Here is a 16,896-nt window from a genome sequence, read left to right as displayed (position 1 = left end):
CTCCTGGCCAAACCTGAGCCCTTCTTGAGTGTTGCAATAGAGAAAGAGTCCAGCATACCACCCTCTTTCCAATGAAGGTGTCTGCCTGTGCGTTTCTTGGAGTGTGTGTGTGGTTTGTCAGTCTGGTATACACTTTGGCAGTCATGGGCAGCAGACACACACACACACACACAGGCAAGTGTGCAGTGTGCACTAATTTTCTCTGCTGTAACGCCTGCTGTCCATACCAGTTTGCAGTGAACAGCAAAGGGGACTTACACGACTCACCGGTGCAATAAATCTAACGCCCATCGCTCTGGTCCTCTCTCTCTCCCTCTCTATGTGTTCATTCCTTCAAACACTCTGGAAGGAGACATAAGAAGAGTTTGTCTTCTGGACTAGTGGAGTTTGGACATATTAACATGCTTCATTTAGTCAGCAGCTGATGCTCCTGGTTTATTGAACGTACAGTCACATGTCGGGCTTCAACAGCTGTAACACGTCCAGCCGGGTGGCAGCAACATGCAGCAATAACTGATCTACTGAGCAGTGGCATTACATGTGAGTATATTATTAATGTTGAAGCCTTACAACAGCAATTTAATGTATTACACCTCATGTTAATTGATAAATAATTATATCATTCCATTACTATATATATATATATATATATATATATTCATTCATGTTAAAATGCATGCGAAAGATGAAAAAATATTATATTATATTGTATGAAATTAAATTTTCAATTTACAAATGATAAGGCAAATATTTTTTTAAATTTTTATAAATAAACTTCTTATAAAAACATAGTAATTTTTTTTATACAAATTATATAAAGCAAATATTTATTTTTCTCCTAAACCTCTTATAAAAATATATAGTAATTTTTAAACATTTTTAATAAAATATATATTGTTATTTTATTATTTGTATTATATTTTTGCCTAATATACCTAGTAAAAATATATATTTGTAATATTTTTTAGACTAATATGCCTAGTAAAATATTAAATCAATTTTTTTAAATTCTAATTCAAATCAATTACACATACATATATATATATATATATATATATATATATATATATATATATATATATATATATACTTGATACTGTTTGTCTCCTGTGTTCAGTTGTCCAGCAGTATGTTGAGGCATTGGGGGTTTGCTGTGTTCCTGTTAACTGTCCTGATACCGGTCCAATCCAGACCCACTAACACTCTCAACAACAGACAGTAAGTCATGATCACCTCTGACTATTTAAACGAGTGATTTCTACAAGATCTCAGAACATTGTTGAGACTGCCATCTGCTGGTAACAGAAGAAACAGGGCTCACAAGTCTTTTAGGAAGCCGATGCGAAAACAAATGCACTGCTTTTCCTGCAGTGAAGGTCAAAATTGTTATAATAAAGCTTCATAGTCAAATGCCAAAATCTCTGCATGTGACTTGAGATTAGTCAGTTTGAAATATATTTTCTCTCTTTGTCCCAGGAGACGTTCAGTAGGTCACGCCCAGATGATGCACGACAGGGGCCGATCCCTGCACGACTGGAAGAGGCGTAAGTTGATACAGGAACTGTTTGAGCGGGTGCACACGGCTCAGAGTTGGGACTCCCCGTATCAGAGCGAAGGAAGCGTCCAGACCCCGCTGTGGTCCACCGTCCACTGTCCCAAACCCATTGGCAGCAGCAAAAACTTCCCCTTGAGCTTTCAAATAGGGACTATAGGGATGAGAGACAACCTACCGCAAGAGACCAGCAAGACCCTGAGATATGAGGAACAGCCACTGAAAGCTGTGACGAAGAGGAAGAGGAAGATGGGTTTGGGCAGATTGAGAGACCCAGACAGGAGGAAAGACAGGGGGTGTGTCTTCCATACGCAAATACCGATGAGAGACCAATGAAAGAGCCTGGACACCACAAGAGTGAAGGGACGATCACACTGACAGCGATCTGAAGCACAGTAATCTGAAATGAAGCAGACTTTATGCAAATGAACAGTGACACAATATGGTCACATGATCTGCTGCACCTACAAGGAGAGACTTCGGCGTCAGTGAACGCATCTTTAAATTGTAAACATCCTGGTGTTAAAGACTTTCGCCATGGCATGGGATACAAGGACTCTTTTGAGAACCCACTTTATTTTTCATTCACAATAAAGGCTTATATGGAAGCTTGTTTCCGCTATGAAATGAAAAAAAAAAAAACGTAATTGCGACTTTATATCTCACAATTCTGACTTTTTTCTCACAATTTTTCTCAGAATTACGAGATATAATCCCACAATTGCGAGTTATAAAGTCAGAATTGTCTGATATAAACTCGCAATTGTGTGTCCAACTTCGCAATTCTAACTTTCTGACTTTATATCACGCAATTCGGACTTTATCCCGCAATTCGGACTTTATATCACGCAATTTCGACTTTATCACGCAATTCTGACTTTATAACTCGCAATTCGGACTTTAAAAACTCACAATTCGGAGTTTATATCACGCAATTCTGACTTTATAACTCGCAATTCGGACTTTAAAAACTCGCAATTCGGACTTTATATCACACAATTCGGACTTTATCACGCAATTTGGACTTTATAACTTGCAATTCGGACTTTAAAAACTCGCAATTCTGACTTTATATCACACAATTCTGACTTTATATCTCGCAATTCGGACTTTACATCTCGCAATTCAGACTTTATATCTCGCAATTCGGACTTTAAAAACTCGCAATTCTGACTTTATATCACACAATTCTGACTTTATGTCTCGCAATTCTGACTTTATATCTCGCAAATCTGACTTTATATCACACCCTTCTGACTTTATAAATCACAATTGCGAGTTTAAATCTCGCAATTCTGAAAAAAAGTCAGAATTGTGAGATAAAAAGTCGCAATTACCTTTTTTATTTTTTTTTATTTGGTGGCAGAAACAAGCTTCCATAGCCTTTGCCTTTATTATAAACTCTCTAAACAATTCTCTATTTTAGAGCCTTAATTGATAAGTAGAATATGCTTCATATACAAACTAATTTGCATATGTTACAATTAGATTAGCCTGTTTTAAATGTATTCATTCAGTCAGACATTTCGTGTAATATTTAATTTATTTGATTGGAATATTTATTTCCTGAATGTATCTCAATGCTGCTGATTTTGATGAGATTTTTAAAATGCACTTTAGATAGTTATGCTGGTCTACATTAAGTATTTTTTCTATCTTTTACATTTTATTATAACGCTTTTCTTTTATTTTAGTTAATGTTCTGCTATTTTCAATAAATAAATTGATGAGCAATACACAATAAAGCTGAAAAATGAAATACAATGTTATCTTAGAAGAACACCAAATTCATTCTCCTGATTTGCACCACTATAATTGCAGTTTTTACTATTATTTTTTTTTTGTCTATGCATGCAAAGCATTTAAGTAGCCGTTACTACTAGTGACTGAGGACGGTGGAATAATCAATCAGTGTGTGGTCATGTGTCTGTGATCAGAAGGCAAATACCGGGCAAATAAAGACACAAAAATGGCTCTAACAACAATTATACACCTTTCACTGCACATGCTAATGGATGGAGAGGTAAATGCAACCTTCTGTCAACTTCCTGTCAGTGCTTTAGGATCACATGTCATGCCTTAAAGACTCATTAACCACAAGACAGAAGTCCAGAGATCAATCACAAATCAATAAGCCTCCAATCAGAGAATGAGAGATGGAAAACCAGCAGGTAACGACTGATATTCATTCGAAAGATGTCATTTGGTGTATTCGCTACATAAAATCTTGTACAAGAAGTCGCTTTTTGAATCAATTCCAATAGGAGACTTTTATTGATAAATGGATGTTTTTTATGTCCTTTTTTGTCTCTGTAAATGGCATTTATTCTAATGGAAGTATTAGGGAAGCTTAGTCCATATTTTTTTCTATTCTCACAGCGAGATTATATCTCTACACATTTAGACTCATGTCTAAAATAAAAATTTGTTATCTGAATACACAGATGTATTATCTTTACCAATACATGGATATCTAACTGAACAGATGGTGAGTAAATCATTTCCTCTGGCAATATGTAAGATGAATTAGTAATATTATGTGAGATGAATTAGTAATACTTTATTAATAAATAAAATAATTTTACTTAGTCATTTTACTATACGATTTATAATTTAACATTTTCAGAAGCATACTGAAAAATTAATGTAGTCAATCTAATTTTTAGGTTTTCACACTGAGAGACAATAATAATGTTTTGTAATATATATATATATATATATATATATATATATATATATATATATATATATGTATGAATAAAATGTATTTCAAAATATTTCATATTATATTGTATTATATAAAATCTTTTAAATACATTTTAAAATTATATTTAGGTATGATAATAATGTTATTTTTTAAATTATATTTTAATACATATTCTGGTGCTCTTCGCTCATTTTTGACCGAAAAATGTAATGTTTTGTTTTTTTAGAATTTTTACTTCATCGGAACGGTATGAAACTTAGTAAAGGTTTTGCCACTTGCTATGTGAAAACACACACACGCGCACAAAAAATCATGGACATGATTCGAAAAGGTTAAATGGTCCTGAAAAAAATAATCACACTTGTGCTCCTTGCAGTCAAAAATAAGCGCATTGGAAATGAATGGGAGACGAATTTCATCTAGTGGAAGCGTTTGGTACTGCGCCCAAACAAAATCTTACTGAAAGCTCATTTTTTGAGATATCACCCTCAAATTTGGAACACAACTTGTTTAGATTTATGGCTTTGATTTTCTTGCAGTTTTAGAGTAAAATGTGTTTTTAAAAATATGTATTTCATATAAAAATTGAAAATAGTATTTTTGTGCATTTTTCATAACAATAAGCATAAATAAGCACACCCGTAAGAACTTCATCTTTGGAACACAAATTAAGATATTTTTGATAAAATCCGATGGCTCAGTGAGGCCTCTATTGCCAGCAAGATAATTAACACTTTCAGATGCCCAGAAAGCTACTAAAAACATATTTAAACCAGTTCATGTGACTAAGTTGGTTTAACCTTATAATGTTATGAAGCGACAAGAATACTTTTTGTGCGCCAAAAAAAACTAAATAACGATTTTTCAACAATATCTAGTGATGGCCGATTTCAAAACACTGCTTCAAAGTGCAAAAGTCATGTGATTTCAGTAAACGAGGCTTTGTTACGTCATAAGTGTTTCAAAATTTCAATAGTTCACGTAACTTTGGCAGTTTGATATGTGATCCGAATCACTTCATAAAGATTCGAAGCTTCATGAAGCAGTGTTTTGAAATCGGCCATCACTAGATATTATTGAAAAGTCGTTATTTTGTTTATTTTTGGCACACAAAAAGTATTCTCGTCACTTTATAATATTAAGGTTGAAAAACTGTAGTCACATGATCTGTTTTCTATATGTTTTTAGTAGCTTTCTGGGCATCTGAAAGTGTTAATTATCTTGCTGTCAATGGAGGCCTCACTGAGACATCGGATTTTAACAAAAATATCTTAATTTGTGTTCTGAAGATGAAAAAATGTCTTACGAGTGTGGAACAACATGAGGGTGTGTAATTAATGACAGAATTTTCATTTTTGGGTGAACTTACCCTTTAACTTTTTTCACTTCAGCAATAATTTGCCAAGTTTCGTCTTTGAAAAGAGATCAAAATTAAGTCAGTTTAAGTTTTCATTATTAGTTTCAATTTCATATTCAGGTGTATGCTCAAAAAGTGAATGGAAATGGATTATAACTACAGCATAAATATAATTTAGTTCCATAAAATCCCCTAAAAATACTAAATATTAAATAAAAAACATTATCAAACTAAAATATAGTACATTCATTTCATTGAAATAATAATAATAAAAAAATTCGGTCATTTTTCACTAACACGCGAAGAGCACCAGAGGGTTAAGAATTCACACAGCAAAGAATTTAAATGCAACTTAAAACATACTATTTTTGCCATTGTCTCTAATAGGCAGCCACTAACACCTATGGAGTGATCTTTGCTTGCACTTGTGGCATCATAACGGGCATTGGTTTCTGTGCCAACCTCCTGGCCTTCTCCCTCTTCGCTAAACACAAGAACCTTCATAAAAACCGTCTGGACGTTCTTCTCCTCAGCATGGCTCTGGCAGACTTCCTCACGCTTCTCCTCATCCCCTTCACCATCCACTCTGCGATCACTTTCTCCTGGCCTCTGAGCAACACGTTCTGCAAGGTCTATCAATTTCTGCTGGCATTCTCCCTGGCCGCCAGTACATACTCCCTGTGCACAGTATCTATGGTTCGCGCCATGATCATCACCAACCCCTACCGCCCTCCAACCATGGACCTGGTGGTCCTCATGTTTATTCTGGTCTGGGCCCTGAGTTTCTTTATAAGTCTGCCGTTACGTATTTTCGCCACTAAGGAAGGCTTAGGCCTAGGTTTGAGTAACTGCACCTTTTGTTTGCCAACTACACAGGAACATCATTACCAGGTTGCTCTCAGCCAATTTGTGCTGTACTATCTCATACCAATGCTGGTTATCGCCGTCAACTCAGTGCGTATGGCTCTTTTTCTGCACAAGAGGCCCGTTATGTCCCTCGCCAGCACCCGGAACACACGCCGGGCGTCTCTCATGGTGTTTTTGGCGGCTGGGACATTCTCCTTGTGCTGGCTGCCAGGGTATGTTCTAGAGCTGTGTGTGTATTTGGGACTTTACCGGCATGGGCGTTCATGGGAGATGTTCCACTTCACCTGCACGGTTCTCCAGTATCTTCACCCCTGCGTGAACCCTGTCCTCTACGTTCTGCTGTCCAAACGCTACAGGCGGAAGAAAGATTGGCTGTTCAAATGCAATAGGAAACGGGTGCATCCACAGATTATTAGCGTGATGAAGAGTTTCTGAGGAGGATCAACAACATTTCAAATCATTTATAACATGTTGAACCTAAAACTGAATGAAAGCATGGTTTGTTTGGTTCAAAGAGATCAATAATACTCTGAAAAAGTTGGTGTAGCTATGGCATCTACTGGTAATAATGATCTACCAATTCTAAAGGTGTGGTGGTCACATGATATTAGCGAAATAAATTTCGGCGGAATTTCGCGGGCAAAAAAGGTCCACTGTGTATATAGTGTAGCGATGAATGAAGCACAGCTCACGCAGAAGGCACTTTCAAACCAAAAACGCTGCTTTCTGTTCGTAAACGCGGCAAATCCGCATTACCAACTTGAACTCGATGAGAAATCTGCGTTAGGAAAATTTTCGCCCTCACCGCAAAAATTCGCCGAACAATTTTATGTGTGACGCACAGATAATGTAACATTACTTGAGTTTGAACGCTAAATACTACAAAAAAGGCTGTTGTGGAATTGACCCCTCGCCAGGAGTTTGATTGACAGGCGATCTAACCAATCATAACGCCGAATCCGCCATTTTGTCCGACAAAGCAGTCAGGGGAGTTAGTAGATTAACGTCGGTGGAATTGAACTTGAAAAATGGTGTATACTGACGTCTTTCCGCGATTGAAACAACTATTCCTTATGATGTTCATTCATGTTTATTTGATGCTATAAATGAACTAGTAGGATCGGTTCACGAGCCGTTTGAACTGATGCGCTACAGCGATTTGTCACGACACATTAAAGAGCCACAAAACGGTATTTATTGTTTAAATTCTTTAAAAATGACAATTTGTAATTTGAGACTTTGTTTCATACCAAAAGTAACCTGTCTTGTCTATCGACGCGTGAGAACAGGATGTGTGGCGAGAGATCGGCATGGCTTGTCGGGCATAGCAACAGTAACTAAAGGGGGCGGGTCTTTGTGAACATGAGAAATAATGCAATTTTTCGCAGCTAACTCTAAATAACTTAATGAATTACTATTGTGTCGCGTGTGCCTCACGCCTCACGCAACTCAAACGTCTTTTGATTTACCCTAGTTAGCCATGTCAGCTATTTTTAAGACTGTTTAAACAAAACACTAAAATCTGTTTTTGTGATATGCTTGTGATATATAAATTTGTATAAATAACAACATTACTCACGTTTCGTCAATGTACCATACGATACAAGCTTAACGGAAATCGCTCGAGCAGTTGCTATGGTTACCTACTGATATTTTTTATTATTTTTGGCGTTAAACTCCGCTCTGAATAACATGTAGGCTAATCTAGTAGATTAGTACTTTCATAGAATTTGTAAATTAATTTGAGAGCCAACTTTTCACATATACATTATTTTTAATATATATATAAATTTATAGTTAAATACTACATCCTTCATTTCACAAATTGATTAAGACTTTTACACAACGAATTTGGCTACACATGAAGCCTTGAAATAAAGAACATGAAACATCTTGCAGATCACAATTTCTTATAAATTTTATTTGTACTTCAAAATAAAACACCACATGTGCTTTATTCCGAGAAAGGAGATTGATTTCAAACAGGCTTTACCCGAAATCAAGCATAGCCAAAATATAGATGTTTACGTATCATCGCCACTTATGAGTGCCCGCTCTTAGAGGAAAGCATGAGTTTCAATGAGTATTTTAGTATCTGAGGGTCTATGTTACATTAAAGTCTGTTCTTGCGCTAAAGAATAAAGCCAAATCCCACCAGTAAATGTCTTGTTCTCTTTTTCACCCTAAATGGATAATTGAATCAAAAACTACAAACTGAAAAGGAGAAACAGCACTTGATAAAGAAAATTAATCAAAACTTGAACATTTCCAAATCTCTCTTAGGGCAAGATTTGTGTACAAAAAAAAAAAAAAAAGTGCAATACCAAATGTGTAACACAGCCTAATCCAGACGATATTGAAAATGTGGTTTTGACTTCACATTTCCCTGGGTTGCTCATATTGATCAAACAAAAAGTGCACTATATTGTTGTCTGCATTTGCAAAATGGTTCTAGAGCACTTTACGGGTGGGTGATCAGTACACATCTGTGCCAGTGAGTTACACAAGGGGACATCACAGAGGACTTATACGTCCATCCATCCTTTATACAAACAAATTACTAGCATGTTAAAAATGAGAAGGCACGGCTTATTAACTTACTCAGGCCTTTACCCATCAAATACTCATGTGATAAGAAAGCAGAGGACAGAGTTATAAAAACTGGTGACGGGGAGGCCTAGTAATCATCTCCTCGGCTGACCACCTCCTTGCAAGTGGGTCTCAGCAGGATGGTGTGTTCAAACTGGGCCGTGTAGCAGCCTTTGGTGTCGCACAGAGGCGGGTAGGGGTCAATGATGCCCAGGTCACAGAGGTTCTTCAGCGCCATTAAATATTTGGTCTCGCCGAGGCGATCCAACCAGCGGCGGCAGAAGGCGAGAGTGCCGAAGTTCTCGTTGACCACATTCAACAAGTGCTTGGCTCTGGGGAGTCTGGGAAAGAAAACATGAACATTACATTATTCTGTACCAATATCTTGTGCACTGCCTATTTTGGGAACTTAAAGCCTCATATGCAAGCTCCCAGTACATTAAAGGGATAGTTCACCCAAAAATGACAATTTACTCAACCCTCAAGTTGCTCCAAACCTGTCTGAGTTTCTTTCTTCTGCTGAACACAAAAGAAGATTTTTGGAAGAATATGGGAAACCAAACAGTTGATGGACCCCATTGACTTCCATAGTATGGAAAAAAACTACTATGGCTCATCAACTGTTTGGTTACCGACATTTTTCAAAATATCTTCTTTTGTGTTCAGCAGAAGAAAGAAACTCATTCAGATTTGGAACAACTTGAGGGTGAGTAAATTATGTCGGTTTTGGGTGAACTATCCCTTTAAATGTCAAATATCTTCGGATTGGCTGTAATTGACAAATTGCTTGTCACTGGAAAATTAGTTAGGATCAAGATCAGCATGTATCTCACCTTATTGGCACATGACCAACTTCAAAGTTTTTCATGTAATGGGAGCACTCCATGTCATCATGCACCATGCCTTTCCCAGTGCTCCCAAAGGTCTCGATGGCATAAACCTCTCCTTCCTGTAAAAGAGGAAATTCAGCGAGACAACACTGTCAAAATGACAGAACTAAAACCTTAACAATGAGATTAACAACACTACATGATTGCTTTCAAAATGGACGAACAGATTTACACTTTCAAAGTAAAATGTTGACTTGACATAAAGCGATAGTTTGGTGTCAGTATAAATAATTTTTTGAAAGCAATTAATGATTTTACTTCAGCAAAAACACATTAAACTGATCAAAACTAACTTTCTTTCTTCTTATTCCATACTATGGAAATCAATGAGGCCGTGGGCCTGTTTGGTTACCCATATTCTTCAAAATATCTTCTTTTATGTTCAGCAGAAGAAAGAAATTCATACAGGTTTGGAACAACTTGAGGGTGCGTAAATGACAGAATTTTCATTTTTGGCTTATTCCTGTAAGCCCTGTGGCGTGACTGATAGAGATTGTGTTGGGTCGTGCTGTGTAAGGGTTGTGTTGATAACTCTGGCACACCCAAACTCAGCCTTAAACCCTCAGAATGAGACTTTCAAGACTGTCAAAAGTCTGTCTGTCCCTTTTCTTAAGATAAAGTCTTTCTCCTGAGAGACACAACCTCCATTTTCCTTGTTATGGTAAACTGAACATATATGGGGAACCAACCAAATAAAAAGTGTTAAAGCTATATTCAAATCTGTGAAACAGTAGAAAGTCAGGACACACCTCCATCCTGGTGGCTTCACCTCCTTTCACTATGGGCACTGTCTTGCCTGCATGTATTCGGTACTGTCCAATAGAGTGTCCATTGAGATTTCTGATTGGTTTGACTGGAAAGAAAAATAATGTCATCTGTAACATCATCTCTTTAAGTCTTTGATGTTAAAAGAATGACTATTTACCTTGATACGTTTTTCCATCAAGCTCCACTTCGTAAGACTCCATAACCTCTTGAATTGATTCTCCAATGTCACACAAGCGAACATCAATACCTGCACACTGAAATAAAACAACAATGATTTAATCACTGAAATGCCAATAACAATATCACTAATGACAAAGAGGAAAATGTGTGTGGTCATGAAAACAACATCACAATGCAAAAAGGTGAGACTCTACCTTAATTCCAGTATTTGTGGCATCTTTCACAGCCTCCAGCAGTTTGTCGTACTTTGGGTTGAAGGTGACAGTAAAGGCACAGTCAATGATTCGACCTGGAATGCCATAATAATCAAACATGTCTAAAGATCAGCAAGAAAAGCACCAGGAAGGAATCAAGAGAGATCAGAAACGATTAGAGACGCACCATTAATGTGCGTGCCGAAGTCGATCTTGCAGACGTCGTCGTACTGGAGAACAGTGGGGTCTCCCGCATTAGGAGTGTAGTGAGCCGCGCAATGGTTCAGCGAGCAGCCGGTCGGAAAAGCCAAACCAGCATTCAGACCATTTTCCTTGATCAACTTCCTAGAACAATCCTCCAGTTTCTCACTGTCAGGGAAAAACAAGACGTGAATAGTGGATTAGTGCCAATGAGTTTCAATATTGAATGCCTACAACTAGGGCTGTTACTCTCTTACTGACTCAGTTTCTCTTGAATTCAATGTCCCATACTTTGAGCACAACTTATATGAAACCATTTTACTGCAGCATTTTGGAGATGTCACATTTTACTACTTCAGAGGCCTATAAAGATCTTAATTCTAATAAGTAGAAAAAAGAAATGGCTAGCTCTTATAGGGGGCGTCCCATACTATACGCACACCTCATACGAAACCATTTTAATGCAGTGTTTAGGAGATATATCTCATCATTTCACTTCAGATGCATATAAAGTCTTCATTTCTAGTAAGTAGAAAAAAAGAATGATCAGTTCTTATAGGGGCGTCCCATACTATATGCACACCTCGTATGAAAACATTTTACTGTTGCGTTGTGGAGATGTCACATTATTTGACTTCAGATGCATATAAAGTCCTCATTTCTAATAAGTAGAAAAAAAAAATAGGTCAGTTCTTATAGGGGACGTCCAATACTATACGAACACCTCATATGAAATCATTTTACTGCAGCGTTTTGGAGAAAAATCACATTTTTCGACCTTAAAGACCTATGAAGACCTCATTTTTAATAAGTAGAAAAAAGTAATGGCCTGTTTTTATTGGGGACATCCGACACTATATGCAGTGCACACATCATATGAAAACATTTTAATGCAGCGTTTTGGAGATATATCTCATCATTTCACTTCAGATGCATATAAAGTCCTCATTTCTAATAGGCAGAAAAAAGTAATGGTCTGTTATTATAGGGGACATCCCACACTATATGCACAACTCATATGAAAACAATTTAACGCAGCGTTTTGGAGATGTCACATTATCTGACTTCAGAGGCCTATAAAGTCCTCGTTTCTAAGTAGAAAAAACTAATGGTCAGTTTTTGTAGGGGACGTCCCATTCTATATGCACACCTCATATGAAAACACTTTACTGTTGCGTTTTAGAGATATATCTCATCATTTCACTTCAGAGGCCTTTAAAGTCCTCATTTCTAATATGTAGAAAAAAAAAACAATGGTCAGTTCTTATAGGGCACACTATTCCCCCACCCAAACTGCAAGTAGACATTTTGCAGGACATTTACTAATACAGTCCAATAGGTTTTTATATTACATTTAATGACTTTTCACATCATCAATGCACAAACAGCCTATAAGTAAAGAACATGGATGGTTTCTCTCACCAGATCTCGATCATGGTCATTCCCGGCTTGATCCAGCTCATGACGTACTTCCTGACCTGCCGGTGGGCCTCGGCAGCCTGTCTGAAGTCATTCCACATGTCCTCATTAGCCTGATCCAAAAACTTCTTCTCCTCGTTGGTCGTCCGCCATGCAGCACTACGTCTGCAAAGGAGATAAAAAAATATCCACCATGATGTTTTTTTGACTACAGGTTTTAGAGTGTGTCAATAAGCGTCTGTTATCCTTACCCATCTTGCACAGGTGGATATTCACATTCCTGGCCCTTGGCATAAACTCCACTGGGATAAAGCTCACAGATGGGAATAGATGGAGGATCTGTTTGAACTTTGGCTGAAAGAGAACGAAAGAATAAGAACAACATAAACATCCATCCATATTGTGAGTAACAAGGGCATTTTATTTGAATTATCACTCACGGCCTTTCTTTTTCTTCTTCTTCTTCTTTTTCTTTCCAGTTGAATCTCCCTCCTCACCATCTGGCAATATAAAAACAAAATTCATGCTCAAACCTACGCTATCACATATGCACATGGACTTGTAATGGTAATTAACTTCAGACAAACCATCCTCTGGCTCGTCCTCTTTCTCTTGGTCTTCTAAAGTTTGTTGCTCCATTTGTTTGGCCACTTTGGTGATGTCAGACTCTCCTTCACCCTCATGGTTCCCTATGCAGAAAAACAGTGGTATAAAGTATTTGAGTAAATCTAATTAGTTACTGTACTTAAGTATCTTTTTGGCTACTTTGTAGTTTTACTAGAGTATCTAATATATTAGCAACTTTTACTCTCCACTTGACTACATTTTTGATTAAGTCTATTTACACTTCACACCAATACATTTGTGATGAGTAATGCAAACTTTTTCTGCAGCAGTTTATTTCTGCTAAAAAAGAAGCGATATCGCCATCTACAGGGCATCGAAGGTACTATATCTCGTTCGTTTTTGGCCTTACTAATTTTACTTAACATTATTTTATTTATCTGTTGTATTAAAGGGGTCATGAATTGAGAAATAATCTTCTCCTTGAGCTTTTGATATATAAGAGGTCATCGTACTATAAGAATATCCTGTAAGTTTCAGAACTGAAAACTTCCTTGTTAGTCCAATAAAAGCTTTTATTGACACCAGGCCCAGCGAACGACTGATCCTGGAATGTACCTATCTACAGGTGAAACCCCGCCTCCGCAGAAGAAATCAACGCCTACATTATCATTGCAACATTAGCCCCACCCACTGGCATGTTAGTGAGATGATGAGGAGAGAAAATCGATACAGGACTAAAATAACATTACCTTTCAAAGGATCCTAATGCTAGGAATATGGTTATTTATTTCCAACAATGTGAATGTCTCAGTTTTATTTATTTGTATTCGGTACATTTCACTGTGAATTCTTTGATAAATCAATCGCATTTCAGCACAGGCTTTGCAAACAGACGTTTACAATATGGGCTCGACAGTAATGCAACAACATGTCAGTAACTGTGTTAATATAATGCCTGATCTGATATTAATGATTCATGTACAGTCAGATGTTCTTTGTCTGTGTGTCAGTAAATCAAACCAGTGACTAAACGGTCAACTTCACGTTGTTTCTCTTAGTAGGATGAAAATAATCTGTTATTTAAACAGTTATTAAATTATATAAAGAAAGCAATCAAAGAACGCTCCCTTTGCAATCGCTGGAGCTGTCAATCAAACAGCACAAGTTTATCAGTGACTGAGTTCTGGACTTAAAAACTCCCGTTTTATTCAACTAATCTCTTAATTATATCGCGTTTGCGCTGTTAGTTATGATGAAAGCATTCGTTAGTGTGCAGAAATGGAGTTGCAATGACGAGATCACTGCTTTCATGCACAACATGTCTGTGATCGGCTGTTCATCACTGCAACCTTTCATGCCAATATAACATCTCAATATAATGCCATAGATCTAAATGTAATGCAACACATTTCACGATTAGTTAACCTTGAGAGCTGTAATAGTAAAAATGTGCTAAAAGAGAGAGTAATACTTGGCTATTTCATATGCAAAGATGTTAGCCAATCACAGCAGCGGGCGTTTACACTGAAGTCTCACAGCAGACACGCCCCTTAAAACAGTGTGTTCAAACAAAGACTATAGACATGTCACTCGTATTGTTTTGAATGGGAGAAAGTGTAACGCTCAATATGGCGGAATAAGTCCCGCCTTCAAAATAAGAGCCAATCGCCGACCTGTAAAGTCATCGCGTCACTGCAGCGGCCGTTAGAAGCACCGGTTTCTATAGAAACAGTCAGACGCGCGCCTCTGAAATGAGGCACAAGAGACGCGCATTTAGGTCTGCGCATGCGCATTAGCTTGATCCAGCCTAAATACTGTTTTTTTTTGTCATGATTTGAGCATTTGGAAAAAAAAAAAAAAATGTATGACACAGTTGTTGTCAGATTTCATTGGTGATTTCAAATATGAAATTTAATCGAAAGCTTGGCAAACAGCTTTGGAGAATTTGATGTTTCCCCATTCAAAGAGATAGGAGCTGCATGATGCCCAGGATGCCCGAGAGGCGTTTCAAAGATGGCCGCCGAGTGAAATGACTTGTCTTAAAGGGACTTTGGTTCAAATCAGAGGGATAAGATCAGGGTAGGAAAAATGCCTTTTAATTTCTAAATTATGACTATTTTTGATGTAAAAAACATACTAACATTATTAGTGCACACAAGGAAACATTATGAAAACAGTTCATGACCCCTTTAAAGAGACCTTGGTTAGGTTATTGGTTTACTTATGGCCTTTTTGAGCACTTGAGCTTAAGTGAGATTTTAGTGTTTGTAGACATGTGTCGACCTTCATTTATTGCAATTTTGAAGTGTTCAGTTTTATTTTGATTTTAGAAAATAAACATGCTCTCCTCACAAATCAGCTGTTTGTGTTTCACTGGCATGTCTCTTGTGTTGATTCAGCATGAGTAAAAATACTTCAATACTGTTAAAGACCTTTCTCAAGTGGTATTGGAATTGGTGACTTGTAATACAGTCATTTTTGCTGTAAGGTATCTGTACTTTTACTCAAGTATGATTTTCAGGTACTCTTTAAATTACACCTATGCAGAACAGTCGAGGGAATTTGATGTAGATATTGTAATGCAACATACATTTGACAGACATATAACGCACGTGGAGTCAGAATGTGCCCTCTCATAACAACATTACACAACTGCCATGAGTTCACCAGCTAGCTTAACACTCAAACCAGCCTTTAACTTAACACTGCAGAGCAAAAATAAATAAATAAATAAACATTAAGGTCGGTTAAAACACATTAAGTCCCTACTAAAAGTATGTCCCGTGAATTATTATTATTATTATAATTAGCGAGCTGTGGTGGGTTTATTAGACAGGGTAGGAAAACGGCAGGGCCACGCGACACTTTCCTCCGTCTTTATTACCTACGGCTGCCGCTTTTCCCTTCTTCTTCTTCTTTTTCTTCTTCTTCCCGGTCTCGTCAACGGGATCCGCGTCTTCTTTGGGAAGGTGAGAGTCTCCGTTCGGCAAAATCTGCATTTTTGCAGCTGCGGACAGCAGCTCTTGCGTCTGCTCGTCTGCCATGATGTGACCGCGAGAGGGATTGTGGGTGAAACCTACGTCAAGTGGGGCGGGATCACTGTGAGTAGAGCTGGATGGACCTTTTTTACTCGAGAAAAGGTCCAACGTGCTGAACCAAATAATCAATAATCAAATAAAAGCCATACAATAAGATTAAAAACTTTATAAGAACTTCATTAATATTCTATTATATTTATTATTACATGTTTTTGACAGCATATGGCAAACACGACAAACAATTATTAACGTTTCGGAGCTCCGGATTAAAAAAAATAATAATAGCCTAATAAAAAAAAAAAAAAAAAACGTGTATTTATTGCTTTTATTTGTAATATTTTTCATCTTTTTGTTTAATATAAGATCTCACACGTCTCACTATCGAATTAAATGCATAAAATAAGATTTAAAACCCTCAAAATAACTTTGATCTGCTATCGTACTGCCAATAAATGAAGATACGTTATAGAAAACGTGTAAGGATAGTTATAAATTCTAAACAAATTGTTTCATGAGTAAATAAATGCATATAATGATAAATAAAATATATAATAATTCATAGATGGC

At 37.0% G+C, this 16,896-nt stretch overlaps 3 protein-coding genes across 3 annotated transcripts; 2 read left to right on the top strand and 1 right to left on the bottom strand.

Annotated features, from left to right (window-relative positions):
* The first annotated feature begins 1,129 nt into the window (after nucleotides 1-1,129).
* Nucleotides 1,130-3,316, top strand: pthlhb (parathyroid hormone-like hormone b). The gene is made up of 2 exons (XM_051884265.1): nucleotides 1,130-1,218; nucleotides 1,477-3,316. Exons 1-2 carry the CDS (start codon nucleotides 1,130-1,132, stop codon nucleotides 1,886-1,888), a joined length of 501 nt encoding a protein of 166 aa, XP_051740225.1. The 3' UTR covers nucleotides 1,889-3,316.
* A 2,682-nt stretch (nucleotides 3,317-5,998) lies between these two features.
* Nucleotides 5,999-7,275, top strand: LOC127507413 (galanin receptor 2a). Its single transcript, XM_051884507.1, has one exon. The coding sequence runs from the start codon at nucleotides 6,151-6,153 to the stop codon at nucleotides 6,916-6,918; it is 768 nt and encodes a 255-aa protein (XP_051740467.1). The 5' UTR covers nucleotides 5,999-6,150; the 3' UTR covers nucleotides 6,919-7,275.
* Nucleotides 7,276-8,376: 1,101 nt separating this feature from the next.
* metap2b (methionyl aminopeptidase 2b) lies at nucleotides 8,377-16,401 on the bottom strand. Its single transcript, XM_051884041.1, has 11 exons — nucleotides 16,176-16,401; nucleotides 13,312-13,413; nucleotides 13,165-13,224; nucleotides 12,976-13,078; nucleotides 12,728-12,889; nucleotides 11,292-11,473; nucleotides 11,105-11,199; nucleotides 10,888-10,984; nucleotides 10,712-10,815; nucleotides 9,906-10,021; nucleotides 8,377-9,413 (listed from the first exon to the last, which is right to left on the bottom strand). The coding sequence occupies exons 1-11, from the start codon at nucleotides 16,333-16,335 to the stop codon at nucleotides 9,161-9,163; spliced, it is 1,434 nt and encodes a 477-aa protein (XP_051740001.1). The 5' UTR covers nucleotides 16,336-16,401; the 3' UTR covers nucleotides 8,377-9,160.
* Nucleotides 16,402-16,896: the final 495 nt, after the last annotated feature.

This window comes from Ctenopharyngodon idella, chromosome 24, assembly GCF_019924925.1.
Source record: "Ctenopharyngodon idella isolate HZGC_01 chromosome 24, HZGC01, whole genome shotgun sequence".
In the NCBI taxonomy this organism is placed as follows: Eukaryota; Metazoa; Chordata; class Actinopteri; order Cypriniformes; family Xenocyprididae; genus Ctenopharyngodon; species Ctenopharyngodon idella.
The sequence above is the reverse complement of the archived record's forward strand: the minus strand, read 5'-3'. Positions and strand labels throughout refer to the sequence as shown.